We start from the raw sequence: 26,292 nt of genomic DNA, 5'->3' as shown, positions 1-26,292 counted from the left end.
CAGATGAATCGATTCAGATCAAAACAAGAAGACCGGCCCTTTTATCCCCCCCCTTTAATGGTCCCAGTGTCCACAGGCAGTTAAAGTCGACTTTGTCCCCTTTCATTCTCCACCTTCCTACAGATGTCGTCAACAAACAAACACTCACTACACAATGACCCTCGTAAGCGCACTGCTCTCATCAGCATTCCAAGCACCCGGCAGAGGTTTGTCAAGTTTACAAGGCAACAATAAACATTTATGACGATCGGCTTGTGTGCATTTGCCACCGTGCACTTTGCTGTGTCAGGGACGTCTGGAACCAGCCTTATTTGAATTCGAACCACAGAGGGAGAAGCACTGCAACTGCAAACAGTGTTTACTGGGAGCTGAATAAAAAACGCACCTTGTCCTTGCACAACACTTTAACTGATATCTGACCCGAAGCTGCAGAAGCCAGCTGATGTAAGCCCGGCAGACTGATGGGGACGAAGATTTGACGCTTTCTCTCTTTGTCATGCTCCGCGGGCCCTGAATCACGAGTGAGTGTGTACGTGTTTCACCGGCTCCTCGCGACGCCAAAGCACGACACCGGCGCTGTCCTCTATGATCCATCATCGTTATCTGTCAAGCTGGTACATATAGGTGGAATGGAGACACTCGTGGTTCAACCATCCATCATGGTTACGCAGCGGCTCCAAGTCAAGCAAGTGCACGCACGCACCAAGTGAACATGTGCGGGTGTAATTTCGTTTTTTAGGGGTCTTTTGTTAACAGAGGATTTGAATAAAGCTTCTAATCATCTAAACCTCCTCTCTGGGGTGAATATAATTATCATCCTCTTCTCCTTCAAATTAATTTCCCTCTTCTTGTGCTCTGTATATGCCAACCTGACTCAACCATTTTATCCAGTCATTGTGAAAGCGAATGCTCTTGCAACTGTTTGGGAGTCAATGCATGTATGAAAGAGTGAGTGTGTTCTGACTGGATCTAAAACTCTATTTGAATTATTGTGAATTATTATGAATTATGCTGAAGCTTACTTGAGGACATTTACACTCAAATTTAAAACTAGGCAAAATCCATTATGTTACAACGCAAGGCATTAAAACGAAAAACAAAATAAAAGGTATCACTGAGGTTAGAAGAATAAAACGCTTTAGCTGAATAAATAAATTAAACTCAGGCACATTTTCTTCTTAATCAGTGTTTCTGTTTTATTATAATTTGGCAGAGTTCAAAAGCAATGCAGCTGTGTACCGGAGCGAAAAGGGCCCGAGGTGTTTTCATTATGTACAGTACCGACTTCTTTTCAACCAACAACATCAAATGGAGTTATTTGTAAAAAAAATATGACAACTTGAAGAGGAATTATGTGTCTCTAAGCAGATTAAATGCAGTTGCTGGATAGAAATACACTAAGAAATGGAGTTTATCTGCAACATGGATTCAACCTCATGACTTCAAGCTGAGACACGCTCAAATATTATAATCCACAAAGCCAAGTGTGCGTGTTTAAATATCTGTCTATTGCCATGCAAATCAATGCATATAAGACTCTTACTGTATTGTTGATACGCACACTTCCAAACCACAACTGGCACGCCCTTTCGGCTTTGAGCGACCATTAATAGCGTCTGAGGCTAATTGCTACCGTTATCAAAAGGTTCCAAATCCCAGCAGTCAAGCCGCAATATCACCAAACGGCGAAGGAAGCCAGACAGCCACTTGATTAGAAATTCTTAAAAACTCCCTTGGATGTGCCAATCAAATCCGTCTGTTGCCATGGCAACGTGGGATGCGCACGACGCAGTGTGCAGAGGGTCCCGGGCGAAAGGAAGAGGTTGATTAAAGTGAGAGACCTTTCCGGAGCTCTGGTGTGTGGCGACAGTGTGTGCTGTGGTAACGCAAGTCCTCTGCTCTATTACAAAGGCAGTGGATACATCAATTCTGATTTGACACCGTGTTGTGTTTGGAATATGATTTGTCATATAACTGCGATTCCTTTTTTCTAACCCCCGACTAAAAACACATCGTGTATCAGGAAGCATGGGCTCGCATTTCAGTTCAACATTTAAAAGTAATCTGATATAAAGGCTTTGTCATTCTGCTACTGGAACAAACACTATTTCAATCATTAGTAATTTACAAGCGTAAAAAAAACTGAATTTGAAAACTCTTCTTCTCCAAAAGTTACACAAAATACCAATATGCAGCCTTTAAGTCAGGAGCTGCTTTGCCTTGCTGATGAGCACCCAGCAACTACAGTGGTTGTTAGATTCATGTGTGTGTCTGTGTGTAGCCTAAATGTCCACTTTCCTTACCGTCATTACCTCAGTGTTGAACTGAACTGTAGTTTATGCGACTTAACAGAGCTGTAATTATCTCGCATCACATTAGCTGAGGTGTTTCTGCCGATTTTTTAAAACCCATTCAGAGCCATTACAAGTCTTATTGATTATTGACTTCAGGTCTTCATTAGGTCGTTTTCAGCTTTAAACTAAAGCCGGAATTGATTTGGCGATTTAAAAAAAACGTCTTGAAAAGCAATTTTTTTTACTAAATGCTCATCAGGGCTTAACTTGAGCCGGATCCTGTCGGAATGAGAAGTGGAACCTCTCTGTGTTTGACTGCTTGTGTTCAGATCCATGATCACGAGGCTCATAATCTCGTTTGATTCATGTAACTATGTTGTAGAATTAAAACTGAATGAAAATTAAATCAACTATAATCATCAGAACTTCCCTGAAAGTGGTGAAAAACCTTATGGTTCCTCCAATTTAAAAACATCCATTGATCATTTTGAGCACAACCCAAAGTCACCTTCTCTGTGACTTACATTTCCCACTATAATGGATACACAAAAATGACTGCTTCTCACGATTTGCTGCTTTAGTATGTAAATTGTGTCAGATGTTGAAGAACGAATACATTATATCACAGCTACGTTTGGAACAGACTGTACTAACAGCAATCAGGGGGAAAATCTTTAACAAGTGTAGAAATGTGATGATTGATTCAGAAATTATACCATAATTAGTATAAAAAATATCACCGGTATTTGGCTTGAGTGGAGTTAAGATCCTTGTGTGCCTGACCTCCTTAATACGTAATGTGAAGGAAGCCAAGAAGGTCCATATTTAAAAAATGCACCGCTCATATGCTCTACGTATTAATCAATAGAAGCCTTTCTGCAGTAATGTCTGTTTTAGGAAGGTCAGTTGCATCTGTAAATTGCACTAATGGAGAGACAGCAGCTCCCAGCTCCAGAGAGCTGCTGACTTAATGAAATCCTAAATCAAGCTGAGTCACTTCAGGTTTATTTGTATTTGTGTGATATCTCAACGCAACGTTTCTTCTTCTGGCTTCTGCAGCACTTTTCATCGAAGAGGAAGAGAAACTCTAGGTAGGATAATGGCTATAGACAGGCTAACGTCATTCCAAACACATGTAACTATAAATATCAAACTGCTTCTTATTTGAGGGGGGGCTTGAGCCAATCCCAGCGGACATTGGGCGAGAGGCGTAGATAAACAACTCCAGTCCACACATGGACTGCAGGAGGAAGCCGAAGATTTGAACCAAGAACCTTCTTCCACTGTAGCATTGTGCCGGATTTCGACCTTCAGTCCAAAGACATCCATCATCCAACTATCCATTATCTATATTGTTTATCCTTTGAAGGTCGCAGGGGGGGGGTGGGGCTGGAGCCAATCCCAGCTGACATTGGGCAAGAGGCGGCGTACACCCCCCCCCGTGTATCACAGCACCGACACACGGAGACAAACAACCATACACACTCACATTCACAATTCAATTTAGCGTCCAGCAGAAAACCCACGCACACACAGGGACAATGTGCAAACTCCACAAAGGGAGACCCTGGGATTCAAACCAGGAACCTCCACGCTCCTCGCTGTAGCAAACCACAGCATCACTGTGCCTTACGAGTTCAAAGACAGACCAAAAAATGGCAGAGGCAAAATGTAATAACCATCAAAATATGAGAATAATCGCACCTACTTTTGAAGAATCTTTCCTGGAATGCACTCAAAAGTGTCACATTCAGATCACATTAAAAAGTGCAAGAAATACTTTTTAATAGGGAGAACGAGAGAGACGTTGAAACCCTGCTCGCTCTCACCTCTGCACACCTGACCAACCCCTGCAAGCTTGTCAGGTTTTCAGCTTTTTTGTCAGCGTTTTTTAGAGGCTGACATCACCACTACACATTCAGATAAATGCAGCGTTAAAAATAATTTTTAAAAGACTTGTGAGGTGGTGACGGGAGCTGCTTGTACTTTCTTCTTTGTGAGTGTTTGAGAGGCTGCTGTAAAAAAAAACGCTGAGTCACAAAGAGGTTTAGAGGAACGAGACAGTAAAGACGGCTCAGGGGGGATGAAGAGAAGAAAGTGGGTGAATTTAAGAAAATGGAATAAAAGCATAGTCGTGTATAGATGCTCTGTGTGACGTGTGAATATCTCGTGGTGTTCATTAGGAGAGTAGAAGGGTCTCTCCTCTCGTTTCCACTCGTTTTTCCCTTTCTCCTTCTTCATTATGTGAAAACGGTGCACGCGTGTAGACATACCGAGACCTTTGGGGCTGATTCCACTGCACTCCAGCGGGTTGATGGCCCAGTAGTAGTACTTCAGAGTGTGCATCAGCTGCAGGACGGTGCCGACGCGGCGGATGGTGGTGTAGATGGTGGCGGTGCCGATGAACTCCGATGACAGGTAGGTGTAGAGGGACAGCTGGACCTGTGTGCACAGACCACATCCATTTCATCCATACAGGCACACAAGACACTTGCAAAAGTCCACAACTCGCCAGACGCTCGCTGGGGAGAGACAAATACTCTTTGTGTGTTCATGGTGTTCAAACAGAAGCCGGTTTTATTGTGAAAAGACAGCCACAAAGGAATGAAAAGAAAGTTCCCTCCAGTAAAAGCACCATTTGTTTTTCCTGCCTTGTGTTATTTTTGATGTGTCTGTGCCTGAAGCCGTCGAGCATGTGAGGAGCTCCTAGTAAGGCGGCGCTGACATTTAAGGAGGGCGCTCTCCGACTGCTCATTTGCTTCTTCCCTCCTTCCCCGCCGCCTTCTGTTCCCCTTCCTCCCTCTCTAACCAGTCCTCTCCATCGTTCAAGTCTGCGGCACAAATCTCCGAGCTCATTACAGTGGCCGCGACGCTAAGGACCAGCCATAACGAGGTAGCTCCGTATTAAGCGGACGAAATTAGCAGAGCGCCGCGGCCTGACCACACCGCGTCGCAGCTCATCTGGAACGGAGAGCACACTCTGCGGGCTTTCATTACGTTACATTTCACGCACTGAGCATGTGTGTTTATCTGCGAGCGAAAAAAAAACAACCCTGAAAATCCCAGATCCCAGCACAACAGTTTGGAATGCACCGCTGCACCGGGGCTGTAGCTTATTACCAAACAAGCGTGGCAGAGACAAAGCAGCTCTTTTTATTTTCCGGGAGCGCAGGGAGGACGTGGGAGAGATGAGATTCAGATACGATTTCTTCAGGTGATTTCATTAAGTCCTGAATATGACCCGAGGTTGTTCCTGCCAATAACGAAGATGATGATAACACCTGGGAAGTGGGAAATAATAAAAAGCTGAGCGAGAGACAGGAAAGTACAAGAGAAGTAGGACTAGAGGATTTTGGTGCGATGCTGCTCGGTACATTTACTCTGTTTGTCGTGTTCTCATTATTACACTGTTGCCTTGTTGTAATTGCCTCGTCTGTTCAAGCACTCAATGCAGGTAAAAGACTCAGGTTAAAGATTGCAGAGCACTTTGCTCTATAATATTGACTTAGACAAATCTTTCTGCCACTTCCGGATGTGGGTGGGGTAAACATAAAATAAGATGGCGACACTCGAGGAGATACACATTTGGTTAATGTTAAGATTAAGACAGAAATAGGTGGTGTAACAGAGCCTTAAAAGACACATCATACAAATGTGGGTATAACTCCAGGCCCGGTCATAAAGCTCGTCTTTAAAACTCTCCCTCATTTCCCCCTGATGATGAGGACGTGCACAACCTATGCACCAAACAGATGCTAAATAAACAAAGCAGCCATCTTGCGTACGGGTAGTAAACAGCAAGTATATTCCGACACATGCACATGCAGCAGTTTGGCCAGTTTCACAGTGACTGACTTTCACACCTTTTCCTTTCCTCTCCTGAGCTGCAGCAGCTGTTCACTCGCATCTCTTTCCACCTCGACTCCAGCGCGCGCCCTCCAGATCGGCAGCGCCGCGCCCGAGAGCCAAATCACATCTCGAGGTCAGAGGTGGAAGGAGACAGGGAAGTCAGGGAGTTTTTGAAAATAAAGGAGGCAAAAGCTAAATTTGTCCTGTGGGAGTGCCAGGAATACTCACATCTAGTTCGGAGTGAGAGGGAAAAGAAGAACTACACTTCTCATCTCATCTCATCGTGTCCCGCGGTCGCTTCAAATGTCACTTTTTCTCTCTGTTTGCTTCGCTCGTGTGTTTTGTTCTTTCCACGCATGACGTGCCAGCTCCTGCTTCTGCAACCTCCTTTGTTGTATTATTGTAAAGGGCAATGGCCACTAAGATGTCAGTCGCTCTTCCCTCTTTGTTTCATGCCGCTTGCTCGTCTCGATTTTACTCATTCAAACATTCTCAGTTTGCTTTGTTTCTGAATTTATTCTCTAATTCAGAATATCATCACCCCTTCTTTTTGCAGCAGCAGCAGCAGCAAGGTCATGAAAACACACACAGGCACATTTTCAGCTGATACACACACACACACGCATATAAACAGACCTTGGCAGGGGTGTGTATCCAGATGGCAGCGTTGAACAGGACATGGTCACAGAGCTGTTTGAGGAGTGGCGCTCCATGAGGTAAACCATCCAGATACTTGGCGAAGGACAGGAACTGTTCAAGTACGGCCCTGGTGATGTGGACTCGGGATGACTGGACAAAGGACAGGGAGGATGAGATGTGACGATCACATTAGGGGAGATCAACACACATCGGGTTTAATTAAGTCGTAATTCGTTAGAATTTAATTAAGTCAGGCGATGCTGACAAGCTACAGTAAAGCCAGTGTTACATCCAATCAACCTGCCTGTGCTGCATAACCCTAGGAGCCTATGTGCAAAATTGCCAAAGGTGTCAAGTAATTAATTTACACCAGCAATCAACATGTGCAGGATGTGATAAATATTAATGGGATCTCTCTTTTTCTTCCCACATCTTTTTTCTTTTTTTTTGGTTTACACGCGTGGCTGATACTTCTCCCTGTAGTCGGGAAAAAAATAGCATCACTTTCAGTTGTGCAGGAAACACAAAATTTAGGAACGCATATACAACGAATGTGTGATAAGTATAAGGGCAATTAATATGTGAAGCAGTACCCAATATAGAAAAAGGAGTGTAGTTTAATGAGCATAGTAAAACAAGGCTACTTACTTTATTCAGCAAATAAACAACAAATAAACTTAACATGCAAACAAGCTCCTCATTGGCTTCTCACTGACCTTCTCCAGCAGGTATCCAATCACCAGGAAGCCCTTCCCTCCCAGCATCTGCTCCTGCATGGCCACCGAGCTCTTCAACAGCTCCACCAGGAACGCAAGCAGAGTGGCACTGCAACACACACACACACACACAGGACACACACAGGACACACACAGGACACACACACATTTCAGTAATGCAGCCTGGATTACTCTGATGGATTTCGACATGTTTTTTTTATTGGAGTGTGTGATAACGTCCCCTCCATGTTTGCTTTCCTCTCCGCCATTTACTTTCATCAGCTTATTTTAGCAGTTGTGTCTTATCGTTGTCTTCCCGATGATTTGTGACAAATAGTCTGACTGCAGTATACATGACATGGGCATGCTGCCTGATATGTAACTGCATTAAGGTTCATGTGCTACAGAGACACAGACACTACGACTTTTTAAAAGCCTGAAGACAACTGTCACACATGTAAGATTCATATTCACTGTGTAGATGGAAAATTATGTCATATAGTGTAGTCACGCATTTACGTTTGCAACCAATAAGAATAGAGACACGACCTACAGCTTATTTGATTGACCAATCATTTATCATGATATGATATGACTCATGTTTTGATGATGTCATTAAGTCAATTAAGAAGTCATTAAGTCAAAATCAAATCTTATTTCAGGGTCAATATCGGTGCAAAAATAAAATAAAACAAATAAATTACTGAATACAGCACAAAAATATCATCGAAACAAAATATTATGCATAATGTCCACATCTATATCACTTCCTCTGCACATCACTCACCAGACCGACGTGTCCACACTGCAGTCGTTGAGCTGCTTGTAGTCCAGCTGAGCAAAGAGAGGAAACAGGACCTGGATGCCTCCTATCGAGTGGATGGCACTGTGGATGGAGTGGGTAACAATGGCCTTCACGTCCTGTGGGAGCAGGAATGAGCTGTTAGCGGTTAACATGCTGTTTTTGTTGTTTATCGTTATGTCTTGTCCATTAGCTTCCTCCTGATTTTCATCAGATTCAGGTTTTAATACTCTGGTAAAAAAAAAACGCTGCATCTTCTTGTTGCTGTGGTGCAATGTGAGAGCAGTTTCTGATCTGAGAGAGAAATATGTAAATCGTATCATTTTCAAAGGATAGTAAAAATGTAGACAACAAAAAAAAACATTTTCATAGCACTCCCAATGGCTGTCTCATGCTGCCTTGACTGAACTGAACCGACGCAAAACTATGATTGTGCAGAACCATCGAACTAGAATAACAATATATTGTAACCAAACACAACGTGACTCACTTTCTGCCTTTGTGATTGTGAATTACAGTAACTACGGCCCTGAATTGCTGCTGCATTTTCTGCACACTGAACAAAGAAGTGTTAGAAGGTGAGACACAAACAACCACCATTAGTGAAGCAGAGCCCCTCCACCCCTAATGACGGCTCGGATTCAACTGCGACTAGCGTCTCCTGTGAACTCTCATGGGGTGCACGTCAGCCTGTGATGAACTAGCCGGATAATCAGATGATCATTCATGTATGAATTGCCGAGATGTGGGCGGCGACTCAGAGGTCTGGAAGTGGGGCAGTGACGAACGGCCACTCAGAAGAATAGAGCCACACCGACCTGTAGCATGAGGGCATGTGGCGAGTGGACGAAGATGGAGGCGTTTTCCCTCGGCGAGGACTCCAGGCACAGCTGGGCATCCGTCGCCTTGGCGTTGTAGGTGAAGGAGATGGAGCTGGCCAGCTTGCCATCGTACAGCACCTGCTTGTGGTGCTCGGCCAGGTGGATGTCGCTCTCGGACTTGAACTTGAAGGTGCTCTGCGGAGACAAAGACAGGAGAAGCAGTGAGAAAAACTCTGAGTCAACGGGACAAATGACTTTGTCCGGCAGTGCGAGCGTGCGTGTGCACGTTCAACACCCAAAAAGGAGAGTGCTTAATTGCAGCATGTGTCCTGTGTAAACAACACAGCATTAGCTTAATGAACACAGCGCTAACCGGGGCACTAATTCAATTAGGCCAGAATAAGAGATGGAGAGGGGGAGCGGATGTGTGGGAGAGAAACACTCAGAGCTCCAAATTTATCTTCTCTCTTTGTAGTCGCACAACAGAGAACACACAAAGGAGTTCAGACACAAACTGACACATCTGCGTGATTCCATTTCTTTGTGTAACATTACAATTTTACTGCATATACCCCAAAAAAAAGTACTTTCCCCAGGAGCTGCTGAGCCTTTATCTAGTTGATATCTTATTAAAGACATTCAGTCTTATCGTTACTTCTTATCTTAAGAGGATATTAGTTCCTTCTATGGTAAAAATCCAAAGAACAAATTGGGCTGAAACAATTGTGCGACGTGTTTAAACAAGTGCAGACAGCTTTTTGGCTATCTTTAATAAAAATTATCAATTTAAAAAAAGATATTGTAGGAAACAGAAGTGTGATTGTGCCTATAGGCCTTAATCTGTCTGTCTGCACAGGTCTGTGGATCCACTTTTCCCTGCAGCAGCGCTCACACGCACATGAAACCCCGCAGATGACTGGCCAACCGAGTTTCTCCTTGCCACCGTTTGCAGCAGCTCCAGGCAAGGTGCGCGCTCCCCTCTCATATGTGAGGGTCCCCGGGTGGCTTCCTCCGCCTGACTGCGCAGGAAAAGCCCCGGGCTGCTCACAGACCTGCAGGCCTGCCTTGTTTGAAACCTTTCATCTGAGGTCTACTGTAGAAAATGTGCCCTAAGCAGTTTAAACCATGCAGAACTCAATTTCACACTGAGGCAAAGAGCGCGCTGCACAATGGAGACGTCTGAAGAAAAACAGCCTCTCTGTGGTGTTAACATCCTTATCGCTGACCGAGGGCTGAATACCAGTCGAGTATTTTCTTGCATCGTCTCACACTTAACTTCTCATTCCCTGTAGAGACTAATAGCCTGTGTCTGAAACACACTTTCCACACACACACCTCCACACACACTTTCCAGTAATTCATGGCAATTACATAGAACATGCTGTCAAAGTTTGTATTTCCAGACTTGAGAACAAATTTATTTCGTAAAATACAACAGCTGATGACCCAAGATTATCTGTTGAGCAGCTGTGTTAGAAGAATATCCATTAAACAGGAACCTGTAATACTGCAGCCATGTGCAGGGACAATAAATCACAAACACAAATAAATTGCTCTTCGGTTTATTGAGAAGGTTAGTGGGCCCTCGGCGTGAAAAAAAAAAGTACTGAATAGCCTGAATGTAAAATTAATACGCTTATTAAGATGCACATTTCTGCAGCGTAAGCCTATTTATTATTGTGGGGCATTTATTTAAGTGTGTGTTTGTGTGTGTGTTTGTGAGAGTGTTTGTGTGTGGGTGTGCGTGTGTGTGTGTGAGTGTGTGTGTGTGTGTGCGTGTGTGTGTGTGTGCTAAACGATGGAGGCAGGTAGCTGAAAGTGTGAAAGAGCTTTGCTGACTCTTTAAAGTTCAGTATTAAGAGATGTATGAAGGCATTCGATGAGCAGCGGGAGAAACATGCAAGCGAACAAGCGTGATTTATTTCTTATTTTTAAATATGTAAATCTTCACACAGCTGTGATTTAGCACACGTGTCCCTCGCCTGGTCCCACGAAGAGGAATGAAAACAACTACTCCCGCCCGTCTCGTACCTGACAGCTGCAGATACGGCCGCTGGCCTGCAGAGATAACAACACACTCACGTCTACTCCAGTCGGCTCAGCCTGTTCCTCTCTGTGCACAACTAAGATCTCAAATTGATCAAAGAATAAGTAAACAATACAAAAACGCCTACCAAGGCATTTGAGGCCAGATTTTAGGACAGTTGAAAACATGCCGTTAAGTAGCGAAGGGGCTAAATACTAATAAAATGCACAAAATAATACTACTGTGATGACAAATACACAAGACATGTGTACGCAAAAAAACACACAGACATACAATGCACGTGTCCAGATCGACTGACATGGTTCATTAGTTACATTGAGGCCAGACTGTCGGCGGCGCTCTGGACGAAGAGTAAAACCCCCTCAACAACGTGTGAGTGACAGAAAATACACAGAACACACACACAGACACAAACAAATTAAAAAAACGCTGGCGCTTCCTTCGCCCACACAGAAAAACAAGATGTTATGTTCCATCTTCTTCTTTCATTACGAGAGCGAGGAAGTGCTGAAGTGCGCACACGTACAGATATTCGGTACACACAGCGTGCCATGTGCCATCCTGAGTCACGTCAAGCGAGGAGACCTTGAACAACCTCACTGTGCTGAAGGCTTGTTTAGCAGAGCGAGCAGAGTGTCTGTCTGCTTTTTTGCTCCTCGTTATTGAACAGCATCCCTGACAGTGGCTGAGACCAAGAGGCCTTATATATATAGCTACACACACACACACACACACACAGACACACACATGTACACTTTACAGTATGCACAGATCCAGTTTTCTGCACCCGAAGAGCAGCTTTCATGTACACACATCATCATCTGGCCTACATTCGCATTAAATCAGGAAAGTGTGAGACACAAGTTGAGTTTCGCTGGCGCTCGACCAGAATAAACCCGCGCACTCATCATTACAATACCAGCACTGAGGCCTGCGGCTCTGAAGCAACCGAGCCGTTTAATGGTCTCCTCTGGGCAACTGAGAAGCTGCGACGTGAGGAGAAGGAAATCATTTGACTGATCAGCCTCAAGGAACTGCGGGCTGTGACTGACAGAGGAATCAGTATCTGTGGCAGAGCAACAGCAAATCCCGTGCATGTGATCATTAGCAGGAACAAGTGAGGACTCTAGTCTATAACACGGCTCATGTTACATGACGTAAGAGAGAGTTTGTGAGATAAAGGATGTTTGTAAGATATATATAAACATTTAAATATATATATATATATATACTCTGCACGCTGTCACTACGTTTCTCCATCAGTGTTATCAGGTCTTGGGTAATTAAAGCAAATTCAGTATATAACCTTTCTGAGGAGCTGTTGAAATCCCAGCGGCGGTGTGCAGACATCAGCAGCCTCAGGTGTCCCTGCAGTGTCACGGTGCTGAAATCTAGACAGTTCTGGACACCTTCGTAAACAAGTGGCCCGAGGCGCGCGAGGCAGCCAACGCAAGAGGCAGGAGGCTGGCAAGGTGTTGCAGCATCTCAGCTGTCACTGTCGGCCGGGGCCAAAAGGCAGGGAGGGCGAGCTCTAAAGTTATCAGTGCTCAACACCCGACACCATTAGGACTCATTTGAATAGTTATTACCCCAGGAACACAACATTCAAAAGTCTAGACTCAAGGTTCGCAAAAATTCACAAACCTGCCAGTTCCAAACATCAAGTGGCCATTTCCCGGGTGACGTGAAGCGATAGTAATTCATTCTCAATCTGCTATTTCCGTGTTTTTGTTAATTTGCAGGGATGCATTTCCAGACATCTCACTGTGAACTTTACAAAACAGGTGTATTGGCATTTACAATAGCCCTAAATTGGAAATGACTGCAGACAAGCCCTGGTCAGATCACAGCATGTCTCTCTTCTGCAAAGAACTACAAGATGATCGACCGCGGAGAATTTCAGGATCTGGCTCTGCCTCTCTCAAAATAAAAAGCCTCACTGCACCTGTTAGTTTTCATTGTCCAGAACCAAGCCTTGGATGAGGGAGCTCATCCAAGGCTTGGCTCTGGACAATGAAAATTGCTTCATTGAGGCAATGGGGTTACGTGAGCAGCTGAGTTTTACACTGAATTTGTCTCAGTAGTCTTGTTGAAAAGTAGAGTTTTGCTTCATACATTAATCATAAATGGGAAGAATCTCCTATTAGCTGGAACTCGTACTCACCAGAGATACAATTAAAACAGTCGTGTTAAAGCAATTGTGGAATTGTTTAAAATGTGGCTTGATAGCACCGGATAAAAAGTTTAAAAGTTAATTATAAATGGTGAAAAATGGTGCAATGGACAAATGGTAAACAAGCCAAACGTAATTGATGAAATATTTAAATATTCAGCTCAAAGTGGATAAACGGTTATTGGATAAATGTCTAAATTACATTGTGATAAATATTTGAAGTGAAATTAACGGATAAACAACGTAAGGATTCAATTAAACAGTTCAAATAGACAAAAATTTCAATAATTATTTTAAAGTTATAAATAACTGGTGGAAATACTTCACCATCTGGAAGTAGCATGTATGCAAACTTGACCAAATCGACCCAAAACAAGATAAAAGTATTGACTTTTATATACTTGGCATTAAAATCAATACAAATTATCAGATTCAGGACATGGCTGGTGAAGCTGATGGAGGAGCACCGGAGTTTATTAGAGGCTGAGGAGCTACGTCTAAAAAAGGAATTTGTGTCATAAAACATTAAACACTGACAAGAAAAGCCACAATCATAAATCAGCGTACAGGCTATTTCCATGATTGACACCCCGAGAATGATTGACGGCCTCAACTACCACAAGCTGAAAAATGTGAACGTGGAAACACGACAATGCAATCCTCAGGTTGCCGGGACATTCTGTCTGTAAAGCGAGGAGAGGATGAACCGTGCGGTCTCACCTTGTATCCCGGGCCGAGCTGGTGAATGGCAAAGATCTGAGCTGGATTCAGGGCCTCGCTGAAAACGTAGATGGCTCCCAGCTGCCCACAAAACACCCTGTTAGCGTCCGCTGTCTCCGATGAACCCAGGAAACACTTGTCGTAGCTCTGTAAAAAGACAGTTAGGGGAAAATGAAGTATCGTGTCCGAATTTTCAACTTTTCAGAGCATGCAAAAGACGACTAGCTGTGACGTGAATCACTGCGAGAAAGGAAGCAGAAGTGAGTTTATTTGTGAGTGACATTTTGGAGGATGGACATTTTTTTTACCAATTATTTCACAGTTTATTTGAAGTTCAACATTTAAACTAATTATAGCTTTGCTGAAACCTGTAAACTTTTAAGTGTTTAAGTTTGTTGATCTTCACATTTCAAGACGTCACTTAATTATTCATCTTCAATCTCTGCTCATTTCACTTCATGGCACTCTGCAGTGATGAACACAGCGGATGGGGATGAACTTTTGATAGCTGCTTCTTTTTAATGGCTCTTACTTCCATGCCCATCACTTACTACTATCGTCTTCGTGTCCTCTTGCAGTTCATCTACTCCGTCCCTCTGGTGCCCTTCATCACACTGAGATCTTCACTCATCTGCTTCTTCAAAGTTTTTAATCATGAGCCTGATATCCTGACAGCATCGGGACATTTTCAGACCTGCTCTTTCACCTTCACTCTTTCTTACATTTCCTTTTCTTACTTGTCTTTTTGCTGAGCTGTGTGGGACATTTTCACCCAAGGTCGAGGAATTCCTTACAGAGAACAACACGCAGCCTTTAGTAATTGCAGTGAAGTCAAGAGCCGGCCAGGAAGTATAATGACGGCTGTGCTGCCACTGAGAGGTCGGGCTAACTGTCCCCTGCTAAACGGGAAAGTGGCAAGTTGGAGTTTGGGCGAGCCGTGCTGGGGGGGGGGCCCAAGGGCAAATCTGGCACGGCTGACGAACGTAGAGGACAAACCTCGAAATGTTTGCCAGTGTCACAGTGGGGGGGGGGGGGGTGGTGAAGTAAAGGCAGACTAAACCTGGATTTCTGAGGCTGGTGCCGAGGCTTTATTTTTATTGGTACATATCAACTCAATGCCTCTTTGATAATCTGATACTTACATCATTGGTGTTGACGTGCCAGGCCATGTCACCATAGGAGACCAGTTGACCGTTAACGTAGCAACGAATCTCCGAGTTCCTCCAGCGGTTGTAGATGTGGACGATGCTGATCATGTACCACTGGGGAAAAAAAATACACAACACATTTCAGAAATAATACAAAAATCAAAACAAAACAGAAAGAAATACAGAACTGCAGTTGCATGTCTCCCCCGAACAGTGCAGTTTCCACGTGCATATTTCTACACACTTTTTTCTCCAGATTCCTATAAGGTCACTGTGACCTTTGACCACTGAAACGTAATTTCTTTACAAGTGACAACTGATGAAAGAAAAAATTCCCTCAAGCAGTCTAGAGATATCACTTTCAAGTGAATGTTTGAGCCAAATGTGAACGGATTCCTCGATGGCGTTCCAGAGCTATAACCTTCACGAGGCAAAACAAGGTTCTTGAGAGGTCACAGTGACCTTTGACCCCAAAAATCGAATCAGTCCAAGTGAATATTTGTACCAAAGTAGAAGAAATTCCCTGAAGCCGTACATGAGATATCGTGTTCACGAGAATCTGACGTACAGACAGACAGACAACCCGAAAACATAATGCCTCCGACCAATCGCTGTCGAAATTATTCTCATGATTGCTTTCACTTTAAGCTATTTTGATTTGAACATTACAAGTGGGAGTTCCTCTTCAAAGCAGATGTGTTACATATTGATTAATGTATTTTTTTATGCATTTACACTGATTAAAATGATCCTATTTTAAAAAATCATTTTATTTTCCTTTTCATTGTGTGTTTTCCACGTGTGTCTCATCTTTTGTGGAGCAGTTTGCTCCCGTGTTGGACAGACGCCACCGTGCCCCGCCTGCCTGATCTATATCTCTTTAACCCTGTTTGATGTTCCGATGCACATTATTTAGTACGTCGTCACGGTAGGGAGCCAAATTTATTGAAGTGACAAGACTAATGTGAGGAAAAACTCGTTAAAGCCTGCGGTGAGTCAAATGTTATTAAATAAACAACAATTACTGAAGTACACAGATAGGAGCCTCCTGCTGTGCGATAATTATTTTAGAGGTTTTTTTGTCAACTAACATGTTTTGCATTCAAATTCATGTCTTCACAATAACAAGAGTGGTCCCTCTTAACACTGATTGTAATTTTTTCACTTAAGCACTCTTCCAAAGCTCACTTACTAACATCTAGTACCATTAATAGTGTGCATGTGAGTATGTGTGCGTTTATTATAGAGCATCTTTCCTGGTTCCATGGAGGAAACCCTGAAATGCAAGGGAGACTGTTCGGAGGAGACATACAAGTCAGACGTTTGCAGGTGCACACATACAGTATCTGGGGATTTGGACACCGTCACGCTTACATGCTCACACACACATTAACACGTGCACACTGCGAGCAAAATGCTATGAGACATGGTGACTTATAAATTGATCAAATGAAACCACTGGGAACTTTGTTAGGCAGTTCAGAGATTTCCACTGGGTCAGCAAATACAGCGGAAGGCCATCTCATCAAGTGAATGTGTGCGTGTGTCTATGTGTGCATGCAAGAGCGTGCGTGTGTGTGTGTGTGTGTGTGTGTGTGTGTGTGTGTGTGTGTGTTTGCGTGCAGGGCCGTAGCAAAATGCTGACGGTGCGGTAGAGGGGCAGTGTTTAGGTCTTAATTGACAGACCTTATCTAGACTCAATAACACTCCTAGTGAGTGCAAGGAGAGATACAAGCAGGGGACAGCCACATGATCCTGATGCCGGCTCATCTAACAAGTGGAAAACGATAAAGAAACTCTGTGCTAACTTAAAATTGAGTTGTTTGTTTGTGCATGTGTGTGTGTGTGTGTGTTTTCTTACCTTGCGGGGCTGGAAATCGTATTTCACACAGTGCTGAAAGCCTTTTCCCTTCGATTTCAACGATGTCACGATGAGACAGTTTCCCACAAAGTGAGCGGAGTAACCGATTCCTTTACTGGTGCGAAAACTGTGGGGGGAGGAAATCAGAGGGAAGTTCCAGTTGATTCTGTTATCAGTTCAAGATCCGTGTTTGAAAATAACTCTTTCAGTTTAAAAAAAAACAAAAAAAAACGACAGCTCTAAATTAAAACTAATTATGATGCTTCCTAACCAACGCTGCCTAATTTGAATTTCTTTGCGGCTTTGTGGTGTTTCGGTAGATTTTAGTGAGACTGAACAAATTGACATTTTTGAGTTGATATTCCTTCACAGCTGTTCTAAGTAAATAAAAGTAAACATTTGTCGAATTAAGTCGGACAACGTTGGTCTGGTTGGATTTGTCAGAGAGGCTTTATTGCAAATAATATCTGTAACGTACAGCACGAGAGTGCAGAACTCCGCCAAGGCCACACAACCCTACACATGAGATCTACTTCTTAATATAGGAATAAAACAGAAGAGAGGAAGATGCCTGATGACACACAAAACACATCACACAAACAATATTATGGAACAGTGGAAAATCGAGATCTGTGCTTTCCTCCCTGTAAAATTTAAGATTTCTTTTTTTCCACAACCTCACATACTGTTTGTACATTAAAAGTAGGGATGGTTTGATACCAACAAATCTTGTAGTCCATACCAATACTATGAAATTCCACTATTCTCAATACCCAATTCGATACTACGGTAAAATACTAAAATACGACAATAAATCCCATGTACTTCGATATACACTCCATTCAAAAACTTTAAACATACAAAAAAACAACAGTGGCTATGTAGCCTTCAAGTTATAAATAAAAAGAAGAGACTATCAACATTGATGGTAGATAATTTAGCTCTTACGAATTTGGAAGGGCGAAATTATCTTCCATCCAGTATAACTGGTACAGTGCAACAGTCCCCTTTAATTCAATCAAGCTGCAACAAATCTCACACACTTATTGTCCTTGATCAGATCCTTTAATTTGCATCAATACCAGAATGTAATGAGTTCTTCCCAGGGCCATTAACAAGGAATTAACCAAGTATCTTTTGCATAATCCTGCAAACAAATCCACCTACAACCTGCTACACCAACCTCCATTTTTGGATCAAGTAATTCCTGAAGAAACCCTGCCCACCAAAATACAAGCAGGGCACATTTCACTCCCACGTATCACATCATTCAAGCCAACAGCAGGCACAAAAAGCAAGATAGCATAAAGTCCTTTCTCAGCACCAGGGGTTCCAGCTCAAAGGTTCATGAGAAACACAGCTAATCTCTTTCACTCCATTTTTTTCCTCCGAGTTTCTCTTCCCACACATGTAACCTCCACGTACAAGCCCAGTCTCACAGCTAAGCTATTTCATGAAACAAACAAGACCCACTCCACTTCTGCACTCGGCCCAGAAGGATCACACACATAGCAGGAGGAGGACGCAGACATAAATCCCTCCAAAGTGAATCCCCGATATACGTCGGGGGTGTGTTATCGGGGCCTTCGTGCAGCAGCGGAGGCCGGTATCAGACAGGCGGCTGGAGTAGCAGCTGTAGGAGGATGATAAGACCTGGGCCAGAGGAGACGAGGGGCAGCCTCCCTCGCTCGCTCCTTGCTTACCATGACAACCTGACAAATGGTCACTAAGGAAACAGGTTCACATCCTGACGCTTTTTCACGATTACAGCTCGTCTCTGTGATGTTATCCAGAGAATATATGGATGTATGACATCCTTCCTGCAGATGACTTGCTCCTTGATTCATTAGCGGGGGGGGGGGGGGGGGGGGGGGGGGTGGCGGTAATGAATCAGTTTGACTCTGCGAGAGGCAAAGGGAGCGCGGTGCTGCTGGTTAGCGTCACGGAGTGAAGAGGTGGAGGGAAGAAGAGTAAAAGGAGTTCAATTAAATAAAAGGTCAAAGCTAATGAGGCTTCACTGTGGCTAACGGCTTGCACTTACAATGCTAACGTTGTGGCCAGCGAGGGCGAGAGCTGTAAGACAAGAGGACACATCCACCCGGCAGCAGGCTCATCGTGGAGTGGCCTGACATTTAAAGTTATGTTCTTATTCATTATCTGTTCATCTATTTTCTTTCTGTGCCACTCAGTCGCATGAGTTAAATGTTTATCATGTGCAGTGTTTGAGTAGAGAATGGAAATGATGCTGTGTGTGTTGTAATTACTGTAGAGGAATAATTATTTTTTATACTAGGCAGACCTATGATTGATAGGTGAAATGCCAACACAATTAACTTTTTAATTTTGGTAGTTCACAAATGCAATATTTTTTGGAGCTGAATTGCTGCTTTGCTTGGTTGAAATATTGTCGAGTATACCGTTTGTAAAAAACAGACAAAACGTCCAATTTATATTCATTTAAACACATAACCTATAAACCAATAACATGATTTGATTATCAATATTAAAAACCTTTCCGACAAAGAAATCTAATTGAGGCTTGATATTCAGTTTAACCAATAACTATATTATAAATAAGTAGAAATAAAAAGAAAACACAAATACAACCAACTATATAAAAGTAAAACATAAACGCAGATCCCAATCTGTCCGTGAAAGGCTCTTATCAGCTGAGTAGATCTGCAGACAGATAAATCGGTCGAGCTCTCGGAAATTAAATATCTTTGGATTTCAAAACTGTTGGTTAAACAAAACAAGCAATTCCACCACATCACTCCGTAATTAGAGAAACCGTCTCAACCTTTCTAGAATGTTCGATTACCGACCTCGTACCTTGTTGACGGCTAATGTGGCAGATTACGAGGCCTGTGCAAAGTCTGGCTGTGGCTGCTGAGTGCTTTCTCTCGCTGTGATTAAGTGCAGCACGCTCTCCTTCAACCTGCGTCGTTTATGTTCACCTCAGTTAGTTTCTTCTTACTTTAACCAGAGACGAGTGCTGACAGGGAAGAAACTGGCACCAAAGCCTCTTTTACTTCTTCTCTGATTCTGAAGGTCTTTTTGTTGTTGCACAGATTTTATTTTAAATCCCTTTTCCCCAATTTAACTCCTCTGTGACAGTTCTGGCAAAAAAAAATAACGTCACTGGGTAAAAGATGAGATAAAAGATTCCCGGCCGTTATTAGAAATACTCCGATGGTGCTGAAGTGAATAAGGATGTTCCCAGTTGTACCATCCCACTCAATCTGGGTGACGAGTGTTCTTACTCACCAATAGAGGTACGGTTTGTCTTTATCCACGTTGATGTTGTTGAGTGGATCCTGCCTGAACCAGGTGTTGATGGTGAATCCGTTCTGGTAAGGCCATTTGGCAATTGGTGGCAATGCTATAGCCTGGAGAGGTGGAAGGATACACACATGAGAGCAGCTCTTAATGTTAACAGCCATCATTATGTCGCTCTGTTTGTTATTACTTATTTTTACCCAACTGCTCATGCTGAGTAAAAAGCTAATTAACATGTGTTGGGGGGAAAAAATGCAATATTTAGCAATGTGGGTGCAGGAGGGCTGAATTTGGCTCAGGTGTGTTTTGTGTGTTTGTCATTGGTCAGTCTCACCGCTGCACTGCGTCCTGGGAAGTTGAAGAAGGTATCAGGACCGTGTCTCTGAGGCATCTGGTTCAACACCGACAAGAGCTTGATCGCGTGTCTTGGCTGCAGGAGAGGACGAGGAGAGGAGAGGATGAGAGAGGATGAAGAAAGGATGAGGAGACGATGAGGAGAGGAGACGATGAGAGAGGATGAGGATAGGATAGTAGAGGATGAGGAGAGGAGAGGAGAGGAGAGGAGAGGATGAGGATAGGATGAGTATGAGGAGAGGAGAGGAAAGGAAAAGGAAAGAATGAGAGAGGAGATGAGAGGATGAGGAGAGGATGAGGAGAGGAGAGGAGAGTAGAGGAGAGGAGAGGAGAGGAGAGGAGAGGAGAGGAGAGGAGAGGAGAGGAGAGGAGAGGAGAGGAGGAAAAAAGAAAGTGATTGCTATTATCATGTGACAAATGCTGACAAATATCAGAGGCACAGGGGAGAAAATCTGTTAAAGAAAAAACACATAATGTGACATCACATCTCTACCACAACCCCAGTGGATCAATAACTCTTCAATCACCTCGGCCCTCCCCTGACAACACCTCATCAATACCATGGCAACCCTTTATTGATCTGTCTCTGGAGAGGGCAGCTGGGGGAGAAATTGGAAAAGACAGGGAAACAGGGGCGAGGTGGATGAGGCGGCGATGACTATTGGACAGCGGAGGTATGAAGAGAGGGCTGAAGGGATGGATTATGGTCTGGCTGTGGACCACTGATCGGTGACCAGGGGTTGTTGATGGCGGTTGTCCCAGAGCCGGAGCCGAGGGGAGATTGACGAGAGGGAACGAGGGTATATTGACTTAGCTGTTGGACGGCAGCAGCAGCTGCACAAGCCCGGAGAGGGCAGGGATAGCAGAGCAGAAAGTTAAGTCACACAAAACCATCCTAAATATCCCCGCTCCGTTTTGAAACATCTACTCTGACACAACTAGTGACAAGAAGCTGAGCATATCAGCAAACTGCTGGGGGGCATTTAAGATGACAACGACAAGAAGCCCTGCAGGTGGAATTCACACAAAGCAACAAGTCTCAAATCCTGATTTCATCTCTTTAACAGCTACTTAAAGAAAACATGGTGTTGTAGCTCTACAAGTCAGCAGCTGCACAGCCTACTACCACTTTTATTCAGTCACCAATAACAATAACTACTCCTACTACTACTACTACTACTACTAATATTACTAATAATAATGAACTATAGTTACAAAGTCCTTTAGGAGGGTAGAAACTGTTAGACCAAACTTTTCAGCACTGCAAAACCGATCAAAATAGCAAATAAAACTACAAAGAATTAAATCAAATCAAATGAACCTCAGATAAGAACCCAAAGAAAAAAGGGTCAAATAAAACGTTGCCGTGTTGTGGGCTAACATTAGTTCACGTTAAGTTTAGTTGAACTAAATGAAAAGTGATTTAAAGCATTCTGCAAAAATCTGCAAGACTTCTTGTTACCAGCAAAGTACATTTGTCCAACTGTCAATTTTGTGGAATGCTGTTAACTAACAGACAAATAAACGTAAATGAAAACTTAACCTCCTTGGTGAATTAAGTAACATCTAGTTGATATGGAAGTACACAGTAAGCAACATTTCTTGGCTGCCAATGCAAACGTTATGGAGGAAGTTATAGATCGTGAGAACGTCTGACAGAGGAGAAGAAGGAGTAAAGGCCTCCACTCCAGCTGAGCTGCTCTGGGGCTGGTTATTAGATGGTGGTTATGTGCATATAGAAGATGAGTATCTGGCAGGGTGTGGATGAAAAGATGTCAGCCTTCACAACGGGAGATAAACTATTCTGATTCAACTGGCTGTTACAGACGTGTTTCACCTTCAAGGCTGATTAGGCTGTTTCTTATTACTCTAACAGAAGTAACACAGTTAAACCCCTTCTGCATTATTAATGTCAATTACCCCCAAAAAAGTTAAACATGAGCCTAATTGTCCTTGTCTTGACATACACTCCCAAATCAACTCTCACACACACACACTCACATGCTTACACACACATACAATTCTACTCTATTTACAACCATCCCACTAAATTCCATCCCGACACACAAACAAACTCATGCTGCAGTTAATCAAGTGTCAAATAAATTTAGCTTCAACAACAATTACAGAATACTGGCAGATCAGAAACTGTGAAATATATATTCATTAGAAGTTAATGACATTTCTCTAAGAACAATATAAAAAACACTGAGTTCAAACACAGCTGTAGTGACGTAACAATGACGACATTATGGAGTGAAACTGAAAATTAAAAAGATAACAGTTAAAAAGTAGAAATGTTTGCAGACGCTGTTGTTTTTTGCTTCCTCTGTCATTGTTAACCTATTATTATCAGCATTATTATTACACTTACTGATTTTATTAACCGATGCGTCAATAATAACATTGTTGCTGTTGTTATGGATGACATCATTACATCTATAAGTATCACTATTCTTATTATTGTCGTCATAATAATAACCAGTCTGCTTAAATTCAACCGCTCCTGGTCTCTCTCTCTCCTCTCTCCTCCTGTCCACCCACGTCTCCTCTCTCCCCCTGTTACTGTTTTCCATTTGTTGCTATGTTAATGTCTGTTGCCTGGTACCTGCAAAGTACAGATGGATGTGCGTGGGTCTGTTAAGCAAAAAAATATGAATGTGGCCGTTCAGTCATAACATCAGGGTGTGTTTTTTAAGTGTCCACCAACTTACCCAGATGCCATTGTCTCCCCTCAGCATACTGAAGAGCAGCTTCAGCTCCTTGACTGTGATGCTGTAACTGGCCATGACTCCCAGCATGTCCACCAGAAGGTCTGAGGAAACACAGGCAGCGGCAGAAAGTGAGTGTAAGACAGCAGAGACGTGACAACCCAAGTGTGTGTGTCTGTGTGTGTGTTCTCATGATGAGTGTGTTAGTGAGTCAGCATTTGGAACCCCCTCTACTGACACACAGTGACTAATAGATTTTGCAGTACTGTCAAAATTCACGCGTGTTCCATCCAAGAACTCGGCACTCCTTTCATTGTGCACAAAATACACACATCCTTGAATCTCGAGTGGAGCTGTGTAATCAAAACTCACATCACCACCACGTAATATCTTGTTGTGTTAGTCACATATTGATATGTTAAACACTCTCAGGCTAATACAGGCAACAGTGACAGGCCTGCGCATTGTGTACATGAGGCTTGTTCATAATGAATGTTGATTTATGAATATAAACCACATCAATAAACTCCCAGATGTTCATGTTTTGAAAAAGAAAACTTGTGTAAAATGGCTTCATGTGTACGAACATTATTTTTCTTTTAAATGTTTTTCTATATTAGTTAATCACTTTATTCCCTGAGACTTAGAAAAGCATTGATACCTTTTTCGCATGTTTGTTTGCTAAATACGAAGGCATAGCTTAGCTTAGCATAAGATGTAAATGCATTGGGAATCTAGAAGTGAGCTTGGAGAACGCAAACCTAGTGCATCTTGTCCAGTTGAAGAAAGATCTGCTCATTTACAGATCTGCTTCAATATTTAATGTGTTCTTTCTTAGGGTCATGCCCCCCCCAACCCTCCACAAAACTGAATGGAAATTGTTTCAGTAGATTTTGAATTCTACCTGCACCACCTTCTACTTAAAAACTAAAATCTAAAATCCCTAAAATGATCTAATGACCGTTTCCCCCGGTCCCCTTAAAGGTCGAACTATTCTTTTAATACCTTGACATTTTAATAAGCAAAAGAAACTGTGACACAACAACCTGTCGACAGATTCAGAGCTTTCCCTTTAATGAGTACATGTCAAGAACCTGACAAACAGGGGCATCAAAATATTTCCCTCTGAATATGTAAGGAGCTAGTTAGAGGCTGCGTTGCTGTTAACAGACATTTGTTTAGTCTGAATGACCTTCCCGCCTCGCTGCCTCTCACTTCCCACAGTCACCACCGATCCGTGACGATAAGGCCGAGGCGCGGCGCAGAGCGAGGCAATCTGCTTACAAAGGTTCTTCTTTCCTGTTAGGCCTGCTCGATATGAATAGAGCCTTCCCACAATATTTAATTAGCCTGAGCGCGGCGATAGGGAATAAAGCAGAGGGCTAGCTCACTGGAGGTGCTCGGTATGAGAGGGAAAAAAAACGCAGCACACAATGTCCTAGATTTAAAACCCCTCCGCTCTGTTTTTGGTACGATCAATCCATGTAGGTCAGATTCTGAGTCTAAGAATCATGGCTCGGGAAGGGATTCTACAAGCGTTGGTATTGAATTGATTTAAGCGATGTATACTCTCGCTGTGGTGAGGCCTAACAAGTCAAAGAAGTTATAAAACAGATTATCCTGAGGCGGGGGGTATAGGACAGAGAGGACATAGGGGGGAGGGGGAGGGAAGGAGAGGACCCGCAGTCTGAAGCATCATTAAGGGGAAGTCAAGGCCGATACGATCATGTGAAGGGACGGCTACGTATGTGCTGCTTCGCGATCAAACTCTGGATACAAACAGCAGCACACACAGAAACACAGCGAGGTCAGAACCTCTGCTGCACCAGTGGGTTGTTATAGACGTCTGACTGCAGGGCAAACACACACACACACACGTATATGAGATGAGTGAAACTGTTCTGAGCTTGAACTGAAGTAACTCAACCTCATTATTTGTACAGGTTTGAACAAAACTTGTAATGTGATATTCTTTTTAATGTGCTTGAGCATTTTTTCCCTCAGTTGTGGTGGTTTTATATATTCCCACGTATAAATAAATTCCAATGTATGGCTCCGTAACGGTTTTAATCCCCGTTTCATACAAACACGCCTGAAAACAGTTGTATCATTGTAAAAAGCAGAATTGAACTGCACAACAGCTCCTAGCGAAAAACAACAGGGTCAGCAACACTTTTAATTGATTATCCATGTTGTGTTCTACACTGCTAATGACAGTTGTTTCTTCCAGAGGGGGGTCACGTGATAGGAGCCTGACAAATCAGCCTAAACCATGTCCTGACCGAAAAGTCCCGGTCCCCACTTTCACCATTTTTGCAGAAACATTTGGTTGCAAACCCGCAACATGGTTTTCTCTCTTTTCCTTTCTGCCGTGTTAGGATTATTCCTCCTCCTACACACAGCCCACTCTTGAATCCAGGAGTTGATGCTCTTTGTGTGATTTTGAAAGGCACTACCTGTCTGAGGTCAGTCATTACCACAGCTAAGCAGGTGGAGGATAAGCAGCAAGAGCTCAATTAATCACCGAACCAATCTTTGTATTTGTTAAACGCCATAAAACAAAGAGTGTGTGAGGTCAACATATGCAGTGCAGAAAAAACTGTGATTTATTTTCCATTCAATAATTTATAAAAAACACTGTGCATAATAATAACAACGGGTGATTCATTTATATTTTGGTGAATGTGAAGAGAAATGTTTTTTAGAAATTATCATTTGTTTTAGCGTCATTTGATTTGGATGTGATGTTTTCTTTATATTGTCTCATTTCTTGTGCTTTTGTCCAACTTACGGATCGCAAGCAAAATTTGTCCTTATGTAACCTTGAAACGCAGATTTGTGAGGTCATCAAGTTTATTTAGCAAGTGGGTAAATGCCT

General features: G+C 43.0%; 1 protein-coding gene across 1 annotated transcript in view; it reads right to left on the bottom strand.

The window, feature by feature from the left end:
- Positions 1-26,292, bottom strand: part of nbeaa (neurobeachin a) — a 92,961-nt gene that overhangs the window by 34,926 nt on the left and 31,743 nt on the right. The window contains 11 exon segments of the mRNA XM_034605922.1: positions 4,568-4,736; positions 6,780-6,932; positions 7,499-7,607; positions 8,286-8,419; positions 9,119-9,316; positions 14,062-14,208; positions 15,204-15,323; positions 17,071-17,197; positions 20,338-20,459; positions 20,684-20,779; positions 23,418-23,518. Of these exon segments, the coding sequence (XP_034461813.1) occupies positions 4,568-4,736; positions 6,780-6,932; positions 7,499-7,607; positions 8,286-8,419; positions 9,119-9,316; positions 14,062-14,208; positions 15,204-15,323; positions 17,071-17,197; positions 20,338-20,459; positions 20,684-20,779; positions 23,418-23,518 (1,476 nt within the window).

This window comes from Hippoglossus hippoglossus, chromosome 14 (assembly GCF_009819705.1).
Source record: "Hippoglossus hippoglossus isolate fHipHip1 chromosome 14, fHipHip1.pri, whole genome shotgun sequence".
Lineage (NCBI taxonomy): Eukaryota > Metazoa > Chordata > Actinopteri > Pleuronectiformes > Pleuronectidae > Hippoglossus > Hippoglossus hippoglossus.
Note: the sequence above shows the minus strand (reverse complement) of the source record. Positions and strands in the feature narration are given on the sequence as shown.